The sequence below is a fragment of the Octodon degus genome, unplaced genomic scaffold (assembly GCF_000260255.1).
Source record: "Octodon degus isolate 3935 unplaced genomic scaffold, OctDeg1.0 scaffold00104, whole genome shotgun sequence".
Taxonomy (NCBI): domain Eukaryota; kingdom Metazoa; phylum Chordata; class Mammalia; order Rodentia; family Octodontidae; genus Octodon; species Octodon degus.
In genome coordinates, this window is record NW_004524680.1 from 3,568,719 (window position 1) to 3,585,250 (window position 16,532).

The following is a 16,532-nucleotide window of genomic DNA, read 5'->3' on the forward strand; positions in this document are numbered from 1 at the left end:
TGTGTGTGTGTGTGTGTGTGTGTGTATAAATATATATATGTAAAAGACTTGTATAATTTTGAGATAATAAAGATTTGAATCTGTTTTTAAAAAATCCTGGAAAGGGGTAGGAGTATAGATTGGCCCAGAAGTTCTGGTCACCCATCTGTGCATCTGGTGCATAGCTGGGTTTATTGAACCAGGTAGTGCTAGTTACAATATAATCTCAAATTGTTCTTTTCTTTTTTTTTTTTTTTTTTTTGGTGGAACCAGGGAGTGAACTCAGGCCCTTGTGCTTGTCAAGTAAGTGCTTATTCTACTGAGCCATCTCCCTAGCCTCAAACTGTTCTTTAGTTCTAAGGAGGTTTGTAACCTGGCTACCCACCTCCACCTTGAGACCTGACCCTTTTCAGATTTGCCTCCAGCCACAGTGTTGATGTGCCTTCATTTAATCCCTCTCTGACTGTTCATTTCCATCTAATTTAGCTGCCTATGATGGTGGGAGCAGAGCATCTGTTGTTGTGTGGAGTTGGGTCCTTCAAGGAGCTGTAGGTCATCATGGTGGAAGTGGAGATGGTGCCAAGCTGATGGACAGATAGAAGGACCCAGCAGGTCCTGTGGTCCTGGCTGTGAGGGCTGAGGACCCCTAGGGTTTTGGCCTGAACTACTTTGAATTGGCTTGTGGGATGGATCCTGCAGAGCTAGGCTGCCAAGAGCATCGCAAGAGGAGACCAGCTGAGAGAAGCCAAAGCTGGGTCCTGGTGGGACATAGGAACATCTTGACCCATAAGGATGGGTGGGATGACCCAGGCGTGGGCAGGGGGCATGGCCCATAGAAGGCACAGCTGCCGCTTCTCTTGGGTGAATTGAGCCAGTATAAGGTGTTGGTCATGACTGCAGGCAGCTCTCTAGCTCCACTCTTGAGGTGCTCAGGGTCTAGACTAGGAGTTGTCTCCTGCAGGGAGTGCGTGGCTAGAGCTTCAAGGCCACAGCCATGCTCTGCACATGTGCATCCTGCAGGCTATTCAAGTATGGCTTGTGGGAGCGGAGGCTGGGAACTGTTGGGCAGGCCCTGCCTTTCTGCGGTCTCCTGGCAGGGCAGGCTGCAAGAATTAGCAGGTTTACAGGACCACCATTACAGAATAGGGAGGGGTGTGTGTGTGTGTGTGTGTGTGTGTGTGTGTGTGTGTACAGGACCGGGAGCATGCGCCCGGGACTACCATGTCCTGGAGCATTGATCAGCAGAAGCTCCACCCCTGGCCGGCAAGTCCCGCCCTGCACCTCCTGGCTCCTCCCCCAGGCTGCGGTGCTGTCCTGGGCAGTGCGGTGCGGGGCTGGATTCTGTTGGGACGGTAACGCCGCACTCAGCTCCAGACGGAGACATGGACCCCTCGAGAGCCATCCAGCATGAGATCAGCTCCCTCAAAGGTGCAGTCAGGGCCGGTTCGGGCCACCCAGTGACCTCTGGCGGGATGCAGCCCCTGAAGACAGTTTTCGGGTGGTCTGCAGCTCTAGGCTGCACGGCTTGGGGAGGGTCGGGCGGGGGGGGGCAGTGCTGAGTTGGAGGCACAGGAGACCCCAGGCTTCTGTCTTGCAGGGCTCCTCCTGGGGCAGGGGGCGGGGTGCGGTGGCTGCGGCACTCTGCAGCCCTGCAGTGAAGTGTATGGAGCTGGCTACGGTGGTGGCCGGCAGCGGGGCAAGGACAGTGAGAGCTCAGCCCTGCAGCCACAGCCCCTTCCTCCCCCGCCCCAGTCTGCACCCTGCAGCCTAGATCACTGTGCAGAGGCGCCTGGCGGGCTGGCCCCGGGCAAGGCCACACTGCGGTGCTTTGTCCTGGTGGGGGTGGGGTGGGGGCTGCCCTAAGGCTCCGACTGGTTGCCCAGGAAACCTGGAGGGGTTTGGACAGGGTCGGGGAGAAGGGCCAGCCAGCTCACCTCTCAAGCCCTCCAAATGCTGCATTAGCTGCCAGGGCTGCAGTACTGCAGGGTGGGGTCAAGATGGGTGGGGGGACGACCCCCAAGCCCAGGGACTCGGGGAATACCTGGACCTGCATGGTGTCTGTGCACGCACACATGCGCACGTGTACACACTTGGCTCCAGGCTCCTCCCTGCTGCTCCATGTGGCTGTGGTGCTCCTGCTGGCGGGAGGGGGAATTCCCACAGACCCGTTCCCCCACCTCCTTTGCCCAGAAGCTTGGAGGTGGCAGGACTGAGGGCTGTGTAGGGTCCTTTGCTGCACCCCTGTAAGCTCAAGTGGAAGCAGCTTAGGCCCAAGGGATAAGGGCCCTTGTGTGGCTTGGGATCATTTGGGGACACGGTGGGGGCCATGGGTTGGTTTGTTGAGGGGTTTGGAAATTTGAGGGTGTTAGGCTAATGAGGTCAGGATGATGGTGTGGGTAATATTGCGTGGGGAGGGGCTGAGTGCATAAAGAGGTTGTATGGTGGTCAGAGTAGGGATTGCAGGAGGCTAGTGGAGGTGCTGAGGCACAGGCCAGTAAAGTAGAAACTTTTTCCCCCCTTTACTAGGGATTGAACCCAGGGCCTTTGCCCCAAACTACATGCCCACCCATTTTTATTTTGTTTTTGTTTTTTTTTCTTCCTCGAATGCCTTCAGGGCACTTTCGGCCAGCGGGAGAGTTGTGAGGTTCGAACTCCAGCAACCTGAGGCTGACAGCTTTGTGGAAGCAGCCACTTAAAGGACTGAGCTAGGGCCAGGCCCCCCCCATTTTTATTTTGAGATAAAGTCTTATTCAGTCATTGACTTGCCCAGGGTGCGCTAGAACTTGTGATTCTTTTGCCTCAACCTCACAGAATGCTGGGATTACAGGCATGCACCACCACATCTGTTGAGAATAGAAACTTCTGTGGGCACAGGGCTGGCTGGGCTGGCCTGAGGGCAGGCCTGGACCCCAGCTGGTGCTTGTTCTCAAGGCTACAGCACCAGGGGTCTGGAGGGTCCTGCAGAGCTGTGGCCTTTGAGGGCTGTCCTGCTGTCCATATGCCAGCACCATGTGCTCCTGCCAGCACCATGTGCTCCTGGGGCTGTCTCCTGGGGGCTGGTCTTCTTCTCATCTGGGCCTGGCTAGGGGTGGGATTTAGGGTGATCCTAGCCGCAGTGAGCTGCCTGACCGGAAGTCTCTGGGAACAGTTGGCCTGGACCTTCAGAGTTTCCACTGCAGCTCTGCTACCCTGTGTGTGAGCTGTGTGTGTTGGTGTGTGCTGTTTTCAGCCTGCTCACAGTGCCATGGTGACAGCTCATAAACCCGCCCCACAGGCTGCTTTGTTGGCTGCCTGCCTGCCGCTGGCCGAGACTCCCACCGCAGGATCCCCCACCCCCGCCCTATTTATAATCAGTTCCCGGTTCGCAGTGCTTGGTGGGAATGGGTGTGTCGGCTTGGGGGAGAGCGAGGATCCGGGTGGGGGTTGATGGTATAGCTCGGAGAGTTGTACTGGGTGGGAGTGGGGCACTCAGGATATCTGTGGTTGGACCCTTAGTGGTGGGGCCCTGGAGGTGATGATGGGTGTGGCTGGGCTGCTCCCAGAGCCTCCTGAGGCAGTTTTCTCTTCCTCTGAATCTGTCTCCCTAGACCTGGGCAGGTACAAGGTTATGAGGCTGCGTGGGCAGCAGGGGCACTAGGCCAGGGGCAGTTGGTGACTTTGATTCCCTGTGGCAGCTGGGTGTTTCTGGCTTCTGACAACTGTTCTGGAGTGAGGGTGGATAAGGGCCCCACCCAGAGTTCCCCACTCTGTGCTCTGTTCAGAGTGCGGTGGTCTAGGAGTAGACCTTGTGTTTCTGGACTACTGCTGAGTTGGCCTGGAATGGGAAGTGTTAAATCTGGTGACTGCTGTCTCTAGGCCTGGCATTTGGAGATGGAGACTGTCCTTTTGCCTGCTTGATGGATAGGAGCCAGGGCTTCCTGTAACTGCCTGTCCCTGTGTTCTGGCAGCTGCCCCCTGTTGCTGTCCCTCAGACCTTTTCCTCAAGATCTGAGCTTACATCCCAGGCCCCACTTCTCTTTTAGACCTTTATTGAGCCCCCATTCAAACAACTCAGCAGTCGCCTCTCCAGACCCTTGTGAATGAATGACTCCTGGAGACCACACCCAGGGTCTGTCCTCTCAGCTCCCTGTCTTCTGTCCATTCTGCTACTTTTTCCTGGGCTTTGTGTTCTGTATTCCCCCTTCTCTTCAATTTTAGGAACCTTGAAGAAGTGTTTTAGAAGCTGATGCAATTTCTGAAATTGGAGCTGTGGGACCTGGGAGGGGCAGGGGGAGTGGTGGAGGTGGCCGTTGCCTTGAGGTGCCCCCAACTCTGCAAGGGGCCCTGTCTGTGCCGTGGGTGGGAGGGGCTGGCCCTGCTGCTGAGTCAGAGGGGGCCGGCCCAGGCGGCCTGGAGGGCGGGCAGGCGGGAGGCTCAGGCAGGCAGCACCGCCGGCAGGAATCCACAGAGCCAGGCGCCCGAGCCACATTGCTGAGCCCGTGCCCTTGAGTTTAGCGCCGGAGGCTGCCTCCCTCCCGCTGTTGCTGCGTGTGCTGAGGGAGCCTCTTTGGCTTCCTTGCTGTGCCCCACCTGCTGCCCTTGTCCTTGTGCTGACCACTTGGAACTGGCAGCCATGGTGGCTGGCATGCTCATGCCACTAGACCAGCTTCGGTCCATCTATGAGGTGCTCTTCCGTGAGGGCGTGATGGTGGCCAAGAAGGATCGAAGGCCCCGAAGTCTGCACCCCCACGTGCCTGGTGTCACCAACTTACAGGTCATCCGTGCCATGGCCTCCCTTCGGGCTCGGGGCCTGGTACGGGAGACCTTTGCCTGGCGCCACTTCTACTGGTACCTAACCAACGAAGGCATCGCTCACCTACGCCAGTACTTGCACCTGCCACCGGAGATTGTGCCTGCCTCTCTGCAGCGTGTGCGCCGCCCTGTTGCCATGGTGATGCCCGCACGTCGCACCCCACATGTGCAGGCTGTGCAGGGGCCCCTGAGCTGCCCACCCAAGCGGGGACCTCTGCTGGCTGAAGACCCTGCCCGAGAGGAACGGCGGAACTACCGCAGGAAGGAACTTGAGGAAGGGGCACTTGAAACTCCTGTGGTGGCTGTCACCACCTCAGGGACCCTGGCCATGCCCATCCCAGAGCCTTCCCCAGCTACAGGTCAGCTTCATTCTGGCGATAGGCTGAGAGGGGTGGGTGGGAAGGGGTCTGTTGATGTCTGCAGTGCTCAGGCTTAGGCCTGATGGGCAGAGTGGGTGCAGGGCCTTTGCTCTCACCAGCAGGTGGCGCCCTCTCTGCCCAAGGATGCTGGATGTTCTGGTCATTGAACTCATTGGCTCCTCCTCCTAAGTTGAGGACCTTGGGGTGGGTAGGCAAATCCTTTGGGGGGGCGGGATCTGGACTGGCCTGATCCAGCTTGGGCCTCTCTCCAGCACTGTCTCTTCTTCACTTTCCTCTCTGTCCCAGTGGCCTGTCTGTCCTGATATCCTTCTGCTCAGAAGTAGGGGGCATGCAGAAGAGCTGCTGGCATGAGCTTTACCAGAAGTGTGGTCTACACAAGCTGTTTGACCTCTGAGTCTTAAGTCTGTACAGTGGGGGTGATATGTGGTTGTATGGCTCAGATTCTGTCTTGCACATGGTGAGCATGCCCTGTGACCCCATCTTGAGGTCTTGGATGGCATCAGGATAGGGGTAGAGGGAGGATGGGGGAATGTGGTCGGGGAGGGGAGAAGGGCAGAGCCCAAGCAGGAGCAACCCTGGTGGGGCTGAGGCCAAGGCATGAAGGTGCTGACCTGGTCCAGGGCCTAGGTGAGCCCATCAGATGGAAACCAGGTCTTAGGATAGGACAGGACCCCTCCCTGTGACCCCAAGACCCTGTGACCAGACCCAGGGGGACAGATATATGTGCCTTGTGCCTGAGTACAAGTATTCTCTCCAGGGGTACACTGCTCTCTACCAGTTTAAGGCAGCCTGGGTCCCCCAGTGCAAGGCAGGCTTGTACCCACCTCCCTCTGTGGTGCCCCACATAAGGAGGAGCTTTTCTAGGGGATGGGAGTGGGTCTGGAGGGAGGATAGCAAAAGTTAGCAGCACTGTCCTGGGGAGGCAGTGAAGAGATCCAGGCTCAGAATCCATACCGTGCACAACTGTTTGCTAGGGCAGGGCTAGGCCAGTAGGTCCCTGACCAGGGTTGGGGAGGTTGTGGCATGAGGGGTGCCTTCCTCATGGTCCTGGGCAAGTCGTCTTCCAGCTTCCCTGTAAATAGATTCTTCCTATTTATAGGCCCTTTGTTGTAAATAGGAGGTGGTATGAGATGAAGAGCTCTTGACTGGACTCTGGGTCCTTCTCCCCACCTAGTACCCCTGCCCACCTTGACCTACTTGGGTAAAATCACTCTCTGCATTATTGGCTCAAGGGTGTGGTGAATGGGGGGGAGTTCTCTCGTTTTCTTGCTTTCCTTCCTGGTCTGTGTTCAGGCGGGGCCAGCTGTGCAGGCATTTGGCATTGTTGCCAGGAGGGGGATCTGGGTGTGGCCTCAGTGGGCAGAGTGGAGGGCACCCCTGTGGCTGATGGAGGTGACTCAGTCTTCCCTTCCCAGCCACAGCCGCCAGTGGCAGCTCAGAGTTTCCAACAGGAAATGAGCTCCAGCTTCAGGCTGAGTCAGGGCCGCTCTACAGGCCCTCTCCCTCCTCTTGACCCTGTAGGGCTAAGCCTGGGGCCTTGGGTCCTGGGTGTGGTTTGTGGCCAGGGCTGGGTCCCCAGGCCCACATTGGTGGCTGGGAAATGATGGGTCCATATACAGCCTGGAATGCTTCTGATGGCATCCAGAAATGTTGACTTCTCAGAGTTTCAAAAGTGAACAAGTAGTGGGCCAGGGGACCCAGTCCTTCTGCATAGCATGTCCCCTCCAGGAAGTTGCAGAAGGCCCAGGTCAGGTGATAAAGGCCGCGGTCAGATGGGCTCTCCCACCCAGCCCTGGCTAGGGAGCCAGGACATGGTAGGGTAGCAGGGAGTGTCTGCTGTACCCAGCCCCAGACCACTGTGCTCCTTCTGCTCTGCTGGTCTGTGTGATGAGCCCCAAGCCCCACTCCCAGAAGTCTCAGACCAAGCCATACCCAGTTTCCAGGGTGTCTATTTTCTGTTCAGACCCAAACAGCCCCTGCCTCAGGGAATCCCCATACCTATGGGGTGAGGACAGAGTGGGAGGGAGGTAGCCTCAGGAGCAATTAAGGAGGACCTTGAGGGTAAGGAGGACAGCCCTGCCAAGAGCTGTCCCTCAGAGAGGGTGTGGCCTGGGGTATCCCCTGCTAGAAAGCTGCCAAGTTTTTTTGTGAATTTCATTTATACCCCAAACAATCCTGCTTTGCCTGGATCAGAATTCAGTGAGCCTACAACATGTGGAAAATCATCCTATGTGTTTGCAGGACACTGCTTCTGAGGGGACATCCTGGTTAGTGCATTGGACAAATGGCCCACGTGGGCATTACTTCTCCCTTTCACACAGACATATGCCTGTGTATCCTGACTCCTCACATGGAGGGAATGGGTGGAAGGGACTTGGAGGTCCTTGTTATTTTTACAAGCTTCACAGCATATCCTTGGGGTGGGCTGTAGGTCAAGGCAGATTTGGGGATGAACATTAGCTTTGCATGTGGATCATCTTGCTTATTTGAAAGAAATCTGAAACTCTGCAGGTTTTTACCCGTCCTGTGGTGAGGTTAAGTTTGTATTTCCTGGGTTCTATGCTTCTTTGGCAGTACATATACTAAAATTGTATTTCCTGGGTTCTATACAGTTGGGTGGAAGAGGTGTGGGCAGTTAGGATGTGTCTTACGTGCCTGGAACTTAGAGACCACAGTACCTGGGACTGAGCTGATAGTTGGAGACAGGTGGAGGAAAGGGCTGCTGGGTTTGGGGGCTGGGGAATGAGTGTCAGCAGTGGATGGAGGAGTGTGGGACTCTTGCTTGCTTCCACGTGGTCTCATGGAATGGGCTGGGCACATGGACGCCTGGAATGTGGGTGGGTGGGGTGGCAGGGCCAGGCTGGCGGGGCCGGTGGAGGGAAAGGCTGTGGGGTGGGCTGGATGGGGCAGGTTCAATAGGGAAGACCAGTGGGCTGGGGACCCAGGGCCTGTTTCCTCTCCCCCTGGGCCCAGCCACCTGGGCTGGTTTGACCTGCTGGTTTGCTGGGCTTTAGTTCAGCTCTGCTGGCTGACTGAGGGGTGGCTGTGAGGAGGAGTCACTACTCTCAGAGCTGGGTGGGGAGACCAGGGCAAGAGCAAGCCCTCCCTCTATCTCCCACCCCTTCCTTCCATCCTGCCTTGCCTTCCTCTGTGCTGGCTCTGGGAGTAGTCTGGCTTGGCCAGCAGGCAGCCATGGACAAGTACAGCATGGAGGAGCTGATCCAGCTGGGCCAAGGTAGGGTGCGGCAACAGTGGGGGCTGTGACTGCAGAAGAAAGGAAGTGGGCAGGGACCAAGGCTTCCAGATAGTGCTGTTCTTTTCTTGGCGGCCTGCGGGAGACCTTGAGGGTCCTGGACCACCCCCAGTCCCATCCCCTTGACTTCAAGCATTGGAATCTGGGATGCAGGGATAGTTACGGGTCTTAAGAGGATAGAAGATGTGGTATGGGATCTCCAATCCCAGACCTTGGGTGGCAGATGGGTTGCCCACAGCCTGGCATATTTTTTCCTGGGAGGACATGTACTCACTCATTCAGACTCTGGGGACATGGGCTCCTTTGAGGCTCTGAGCTCCTGCAGGGGACGGGCTGAGAGGACCCATGACTGTGCCTGCTCACTTAGACCCTTCCTGCTGCTAGTCAGCTGCTGCCTTGGGCCTGGCCAGGAGTCAGACCCTTTGTGGCCTGTCTTTGGGGCAGCTAGTGTCCCTGATGCTTCAGGCTGCCTTGAGGTAGCTCAACCCCTCGCTACCCAGAGCTAGCCACTGTAGGCCAGATTCCTTCAGAAATGAGTTTCTGAAGTGTGAGGCTAGAGAGTAGGAGAGTGGATGGGCCTCGTTTGCTCTTCACTGGATAGGCTACGATCTCCTACCCCAAATCAGGGGACAAAGTTAGTTTCTTGTGCTTTGCTGAAGGCTGAGGCCAAGTACATCAGAGAATTGTGGCCTTGTGGGACCACGGGCTAGCTTCTTACCATTTCTGTGCCTATTTCCTCATTTGCGTGACACATTCATGGTACAGGATTTAATTAATACAATGTGTTTGACAGGAAGTGCTATAAAATGGGGTCTGTCTACCAGAGCCTGAGGGATCAAGCCCAGAGTATCCAGACACTTGGGAGGAGAGGGACATGACTTTGTGTCCCCTCACGAACACATGTGTACACACACATCCTGTTTACCTCCGTTTACTGAGATTGGACTACTGGCGGATACAGCAAGTGTGGTGTGGGTCTGATTGCAGTTGAGACTTTCAATCTCTGCCTTTCACACATTGGTGGTGGTGGTATCTTGATGTGAAAGTGATACTCCATGCCATGGGGCAGGCACACACATGTGGACTGGACCCCAACTTGGGGCTTCACGGTCTCGGACCAGCATTGTGACCTTGGGGAGGTTGTCCCATCCACCTGTGGCCCGGTGTTGTGTTGAATGACTTGCCCGGGGAGAAGGGCATGGGCCCCCCACCCCAAGCCATGTGTCAGCTCTCAAGAGCACCTCAAAAGGTGGGCAGGGCATGGACCACACTGTCTTCCAGGGAGACTTCAGCCTGAACCCCATGAACCTTTCCAAGGTAGATCCTATTGCCAGGTGACTCCTTATTACAGCATCTCTGGGGTTGGGGTAGGGGTGTGTGTGTCAGTGGTGACGCCCAACCAGATGGGACTGCAGTGAGCCCAGGCCGGGGTGCCCTCACTCCACACGTCATGTTCTAAGTCTGGACAAGTGACGGGCCTTGCTTGCCCTCCACAGATATTTATATCTCCTGGGCCCCCTGCCCACCATCCCCTCCCCCACAAACTGCTGCTGACAGCCGCACACACAGCCTGCCCTCCTCCCACCTTGGTGCCGCTGCCGCCAGGCTTACTGCCTCTGAGGGGCCTGTGACCCTCCCCATACCCCTCGCCCGGTCCCGGTCTGCCCTGTGGGCTCCTGTCGCTGTCCCCAATGAAGATCGTGCCCGGTAGGTGGGGCAACCCTTGAAAGTATTCTAAGAGCCCAGTGGGACGGGGCCTACAGCACCTGGGGCTGAGGGGAGAGGCTCTGTCCTCGCCTGACACAGCCTACTTCTCACCCTCTCCTGGCCTCTCCTCAGACAGTGTCCAGGGCCCACATGGGCTTGGGGCTTGTGAGGAGTCCACATGTTTTTGAGTATGGTTGGGGCAGTTAGGACTGCGGCACTGGCATCTGTCCACCTGGCAGCTGTCCTCAGAGGGCACCCCTGGAGATAAAGTGGGGCCTTGGGTCCTCCTTGTGGGGGACAGCAGCTGGGTGAAGACTAGAGTGAAGGCTGCCCAGGCAGTGCTGGGGGGCTGCAGCCCAGTCTGAGCTGCTGCAGGCCCCTCCTCCTGGCGGGTGTGGCTGTGGGTAGGCAGGGGTTAAGGCTGTAGCTAACCTTGAGCGTAGACAGCTCTGCGCAGGGACAGCTGAGCCGGCTGTGTGGAGTGTGGGAGGGAGGAGGGCGGGGGAGGCCGGGCTGGAGGAATTGGTGCAGCCGACAGGACGTTGTTCCTGCCGCTGCTGACAGATAGTGTGGATAGGGCCCTAGGGCGGCTGCTGAAAGCAGGGTGTCCCAGTCCCTGGGGCATCCCCTCTTGCTTGCCCTCCACGCCAGCCCCTGGGCCCACAGAAGCAGGCTCTGCTTGCTTCTGGTGGCAGTCATGGAGCCATCGGGAAGCCTCTTTCCCTCTCTAGTGGTTGTGGGCCACATCGTTACCCTGGCTGCCGTGTGGCACTGGCGCAGGGGGCGTCAACAGGTGCAGGACAAGCAAGGTAAGCACCCTTGCTTCAGTCCCGGCCCTGTCATCTGTCAGGGTCTCTGCCAGAGGACTAGGGGCGGGGCGGGGCGGAGGGTCCGCCTTCCTCCCCGCCCCTCATCTGCCCCATGCCCTCCTCTTCCTGTCCCTGAGCTGCGCAGGCCTAGGTGTTTTTTGAGAGTGGTATCGGTGTCCCTGCCCCTTGACCTTCATTGAAGACCCTGCGGGCTTACAGGGTGGTGGTGGTGGGGCTTTGTGGCTGTCACAGGCCTAGAGCTGGTCAGGGGGAGGTGGGTGGAAAGACTGGGGTTGAAGTTTCAGTTGCTGGCATGGGGTCTAACTCCTCCAGGAAGGTGCCTCCCCAGCTGTCAAAACCAGGACAATGAACACAGGAACTGCTGCGGCAGGTGAACAGGCTGACCTGGGCTGGGGGCGGGCCTGCCCAGGCCGCTCCACCCACAGCATAGGGTTGGGCTTGGAGGTGAGGCAGGTGCATGAGTGCCCTCCAGCAGTACCCAGGACCAGCCAGAGGACGAGCAGCCAGGCGGTGCCCTGCCCTCCCATGTTCAAAGTCACCAGTTCTTGGGCTTAGTCCCGAGGCAGCTAGGCCCAGCACAGGATAAGGCGGGGCTGAAGTGAATGGAGCTTGAATGCCCCTGGGATTGGGCAGTTCTGCACCAGGGTTTCTGGGCAGAGGGCCTGTCCTAATGGGGTGCGTCTCTGGCCAGGATTCCCCATGCAGGGGTGTGTTGGGGCTGCCCCCTAGCGGGCTTAATGGGGTCTTAGCTTCCAGGGCCGGCCCTCCTATACTGAGGGTGAGCAAGGATGGGGCTTCCAGGCACCGCCGAGGAGTTCCCCAGGGCCGGTGACTCAGCCGCGGGCAGGGAAATTAACGTAATGCTCAGGCCGAGGGCTTCTCTAGCTTTTCGGTTAGTAACCAGATGCCATCTCTCCCTCCCTGGCGCACTTCTGTCTCCTGAGCCAGGAGGGGAAGGGGCTTGCTTCCCCTCCTGGCTCGCTTGCTGCCCTGGAGTGCCAGACGTGGTTTAGACACCGGTTCTATCCTTGGCTGGCTCTATCCGTGGCCTCCACACATACCCCTCTTTTTAGGATTCCCTGAACCTACTACGCATCTGGCTGTGAACACCCTCCCCCCGCAGGACGTCAGTCTAGTAGGGGAGTTTTCTGAGCGCTAATAAACCTTGGTTGGGAGTTCCCAACGCAGACCGCTGGGCGTAGGCGGGGTACGCTACCAACTCCAGCTACCAACTCCACCGGCTGGGGCGCGGCTTCCCGGCCAGGGGCGGAGCGGGGCGTCTGCGGGGGCAGGTTCTTGGGTCTCAGAGCTGACGGGCGGGGGTGTACTGGAGAGCCGAACCATCCTCCAGCGTGGGCTGAAGCGAGGATCCGAGACGGATTCATGGCTGCGGGTAGCACCTTCTCCTCGCAGAGGGAGGTCGTGCTGCAGCGGCCGTGCTGGCTGGACGCTGGCTGCGAGCGCGCGCGGCGGGGCTTCCTCTTCGAGCAGCTGTGCTGCATCGGTGGGTGCCCGGGCCGGAGGGGCCTCGGGCGTTCATCTGCAGGGGCTGGGTTAGGGGTGGGGCCTGGCTCAGGTGCAGCCTCTCCAACTCCGGAAACACCTGGGAAGGAAAAGAGGGGGGTTGTCTCTGGAGAAGGGGGATGGGAGGTGGGCGGGGTGGAAGGCTCCGCCCTGTTTGCCGGCGCCGGCAGCTGGCAGCCAAGACTTGGGAGTAGGGGGGCACAGAGGGCGGGGCTTTGGGTTTCTGGACTCGGCGGCGGGGGGGGGGGCACAAAGGGCACAGAGGGCGGCTTTAGGCCTCTGGACTCTAGGCCAGCCGGGCTCCTTCCCCTCCCCATCCCCTCCCCCCCATACGAGGGATCGAATCCAGGACCTTGCACTTGCCAGGCATGACTTTACGACTCTGAGCTTTCTCCTCCGGCCCATCCTTTCCAGTCTTAGGGGGTTCTTTCCCAGCATGTTATTGGGTAACCTGTTCCTTCATCTGTAGAAGCGGGCTGCGGTCCTCCTAGAGGACAGCAGCTTCTTCCCCTGGGTCTGATTTAGTGTATAGCTGTCTTGCACAGGGCACCGGGTCAGACAGGTGTGTAGGAGGGTGTCCTGGGGTGGGTCAGAGATGAGAGGCCTTTTTTAAATTTTTTAAAATTTTATTGAGAAACAAATATGAATGAGACAGTTTCAAAGCTGATTAATACGACAGTTTCGATAATCAGTACATTGTACATTGTTATCTTCTTAGTGGTTATCCATAGTACAAGAAGCAGACAGGATGTCTTGTCCAAACACTATTAGTACACTTTTTTCTAATCATTGAATTAAGTGAAAGTAGCTGTATATCTATCCTATTTTGTATATATAAATGCATAATGTTCTTTCTTTTGTATCTCCTTTTTGTTTAGTCCTGTCAGAGGTGGGTATTCTATTGGCATCTAAATACTATAGGTGTTTGAATTCAGCAAAACAATCCAACACTGTCTAGCATTCTGTAATATTAGTGGGTTATCCTCAGAAGTTAATGACTTGAGCCTTTTACAGCTCATCATATTTACATGGCTTTACTTCGTATACCTCGTTTTTTTACTTTTCTGCTGGATGGTTAAGACCAAGATAAAGCATGACCTATATAACAAGAAATACAACTTTTGTATCTGATAAAGTCAGTCAAGTACCCTCAGGATTTATCCTGTAGCCCTGTACGCACTTTGTAGATCCTTTGTCAGTGACAGCCATGAGGATGTTTCACGGCCATTGCTTGACCAATTTGCTCTCTGTGAAAGCCTGAGAGAATGTTTTCTCTCCATGTGACTCTGATGGGAAGCCTTTAGAAGTGTGTGACAGTGTTTGAAGAGGACATGACTGCGTTGGGGCTAGATGGGGGCTCTGTCAGGCTGGGAGGAGTTGCCTGTTGGTCTGAGGTTGAGTAGGCTGGTGAGGTGAATGGTATACACAACCAGGTCCAGGGTGGGTAAGACTGGAAGAGACCGTGAGGGGATCTGAGGTCTGAATGACTGCGAGGTGCTTCAAGGAACGAGATAGGAGGCAACCAGAGGCCCAGTGGCTTCTGAGATTTGTGGTGCAGAAGGCGGCTTGGAAGTTGGAGTCCTAGTGTCTAGAGTCCTAGTGTCCCATATTTGGTGCAGCATTCTTGGAAGTCTGTTAATGACAGAAAAGCCTGGAGAAGGGGCTGAGCTGGAGCCTGGATGTTGCTCTTGCTTGGCTCCACCCAGTTCCATCTGCTTTCTGGGTCTCTTTTGCCCACTGCCTGGCCCACATATAGGAGTCTGTGCCCCTTGTCAGAATGGCAGTCCATTCCTGTTCCTGTGTTCTGCACCTTCTCGGCAGAGTGGGTTTCCTGATGTGGGAAGGCAGCTGGCCCACTCCTCTGGGGAAGCAGCCCGTGTTCACATAATCCCCAACCTGGGGCAGGGAGTGTGAGACACTCCCAGGCACACATGTTCAGGTACATGCACTCGGTTACTGATCAGTGTGGGGTCAGATTTGGGATTTTGGAACACCTCTAGGGGGGTGGAGAGTAGATATTCAGTAGGCTCTCAGGCTGCTGGGCCAGACTGTGGGCACAGCAGGAGTGTTCTATTGGAGCTGGGGGGTACCCTCAGGTGTGGGCAGCGAGGAGAAACTTGACAGGGTCCTTGAAACTGACTGTGTCTTTCAGCTTGGGGTGGGCCCTTTACCCTGTTAGCTCAAACACCCCCCCTCCCTGTGGAGGTTTGGTGCCCTCTCCTGGCTAGAGGGAGCAGGAATAGGGTAGTTTTTCTTAGAACAGAGAGGCCTGGAGGCACTGTGGAAAAGGAGGGAGGGTGTTCTTCAGCAGCTCACAGCTGGATCGAATCAAGCCAGAAGCATGTCCTGGAAAATTCTTGTGGTAGGGTGGTGCATTTTTCCTATGGTCAGGCTGGCTATGCAGTCCCAAGGCTGGCCGTAGGTGGCTCCCTTTACTGACCTGAGGGAGCCAGAGGCCCTGAGAAAGGTCCATTCCTCGCGACTCTTGTGCCCTTTGTCCTGATCCTCTACCTTTACAACCTGAACAGCTGCAACTTTGAGCCCCACCTAGCTGCAAACTGCCCTCTACCCAGCTTGCACCCAATTTCCACTTCCTTTTCTAATGAGTCACAGCACTAAGGTCTGTTCCCAGCTCTGACTCACTGGCTGTGCCCCCTCCAGTGCTCCCCTCATCCTCAGCACTTCTTGGGGAGGTGCCCTGCAGCTCAGGCTAGGCGGTCCTGCTCAGATGAGTCATTGCCCAGCTATGTGCTGCTTTTGCCTGAGGTGTGCTCTGCCTGGCTAGGCCTAGGGTTGGGCAAACCTAGCCCAACCCCTAGGGGATTCTAGGAAGCCAAGCTAGCCCTGAAGTAGGGGCCCAGGGAGCCCAGGGCCTGAGGGATAGGCCCTGGCCACCTCTTAGAGCAGTTCTAAAATGTGGCTTAGTGTAACTGGTCCCTTCCTCCTACCCAAGTGTTCCACAGGTTGGGGTTCCTTTTGGCCCAGCAGGGAGGTGGGAGGGCTGAAGGGATAGCTGGAATGTTAAAACAGGTGTGGCCTCAGTGCTGGCCCCTGACACAGGCATTCTTCTGTGTGGTGGTGGGGTAGTCCTCTCTCCCCTTCATGTGTGACCAGGAGTTCTGGGTGGCCTTGGGGATGGTGTGTGTTCCGCTGTCCTGGTGCCAGTGCCAGGTCCCCCTCTGAGCCTCTGAGTCCCATTGTGGGCGGGGCAACAGAGGAAACCCGGGTTTCCTGTTTCTGGTGGGCCCAGGGTGTGACCATGGGGGAGGGGCTGCCTTCCTCCTTCCCGCCGGGACACTCCCCTCAGGGGGGCCGGGCAAAGTGGGGTGGGGCTCAGAGGTGGGTCGGCCTTGCTGGGGAGTATAGCCGACTGGGAGTGGCCGCTGCAACTGCAATTTAGAGCTGAGCCTGTGCCGAGAGAGCTTCCAGCGCAGCCCCAGTCTTCAGGACCTGGTGTGCCACCTGGGTGCCCAGAGCACAGCACCCTAGGGTGGAGAGAGAGTGACGAAGGGGCGGGTTCAGCGCCATGTCTCAGCACCGACTCCGCGTTCCTGAGCCTGAGGGCCTAGGTGGCAAGAGAACCAACTCAGAGGACAACCTTTACCTAGCGGTGCTTAGGGCCTCGGAGGGGAAAAAAGGTAGCAGGCACTCCTGCTGGGCAGGATGGGTCTCTGTGGCAGGAAGGGCTAGCTGCTTCCTGTGGCAGGAAACCTTGGCATTAGGGTGGGGTGGGGGCCCAGACTAAGGGGTCTGGGTTTGGGGGACAGGCTATAATGAGAGGCCAGTGTAGATTGGTTTCTGAGCCTGGAGTATGGAGCCAGGGCAGAAAGGGTCCCTGAGACCTGGGGAGAACCCGCTGCCCTGTTAGCTCCCTGTGTAGCACTTGGCTGGCGCGGCCCTGCAGTGCCTCTGCACAGCCTGAAAGGAAGCAAGTGGGGTGGGGCAGGCCTTGACTTGTGTGACTTAGGCACCGTGGGTTCTCAGTGCTGCGGCTCTGGACCCTCCCATCTCCTTGGGAAACTGTGGGGGCTGAGTAGGGGCCCAGTCTCCTGTCTGGGCTAGAGCTGG

The 16,532-nt window shown here is 57.1% G+C and overlaps 1 protein-coding gene across 15 annotated transcripts in view; it reads left to right on the forward strand.

Annotated features, from left to right (window-relative positions):
* The window catches only part of Plec (plectin), a 68,718-nt gene that overhangs the window by 28,109 nt on the left and 24,077 nt on the right, over positions 1–16,532 (forward strand). For 2 of the 15 annotated variants that reach the window (XM_004638889.2, XM_004638890.2), the window contains exon 1: positions 4,424–5,129. The exons of 4 other annotated variants lie outside the window; for them this stretch is intronic. In XM_004638889.2, the coding sequence (XP_004638946.1) occupies positions 4,592–5,129 (538 nt within the window). In that variant the 5' untranslated portion in view covers positions 4,424–4,591. Of the gene's footprint in view, positions 1–1,301; positions 1,408–4,423; positions 5,130–9,950; positions 10,111–10,628; positions 10,920–12,321; positions 12,445–15,856; positions 16,103–16,532 lie in introns of those variants that run through there. 9 more of the 15 variants (XM_023723842.1, XM_004638897.2, XM_004638893.2 and 6 more) reach the window with 5 other exon arrangements.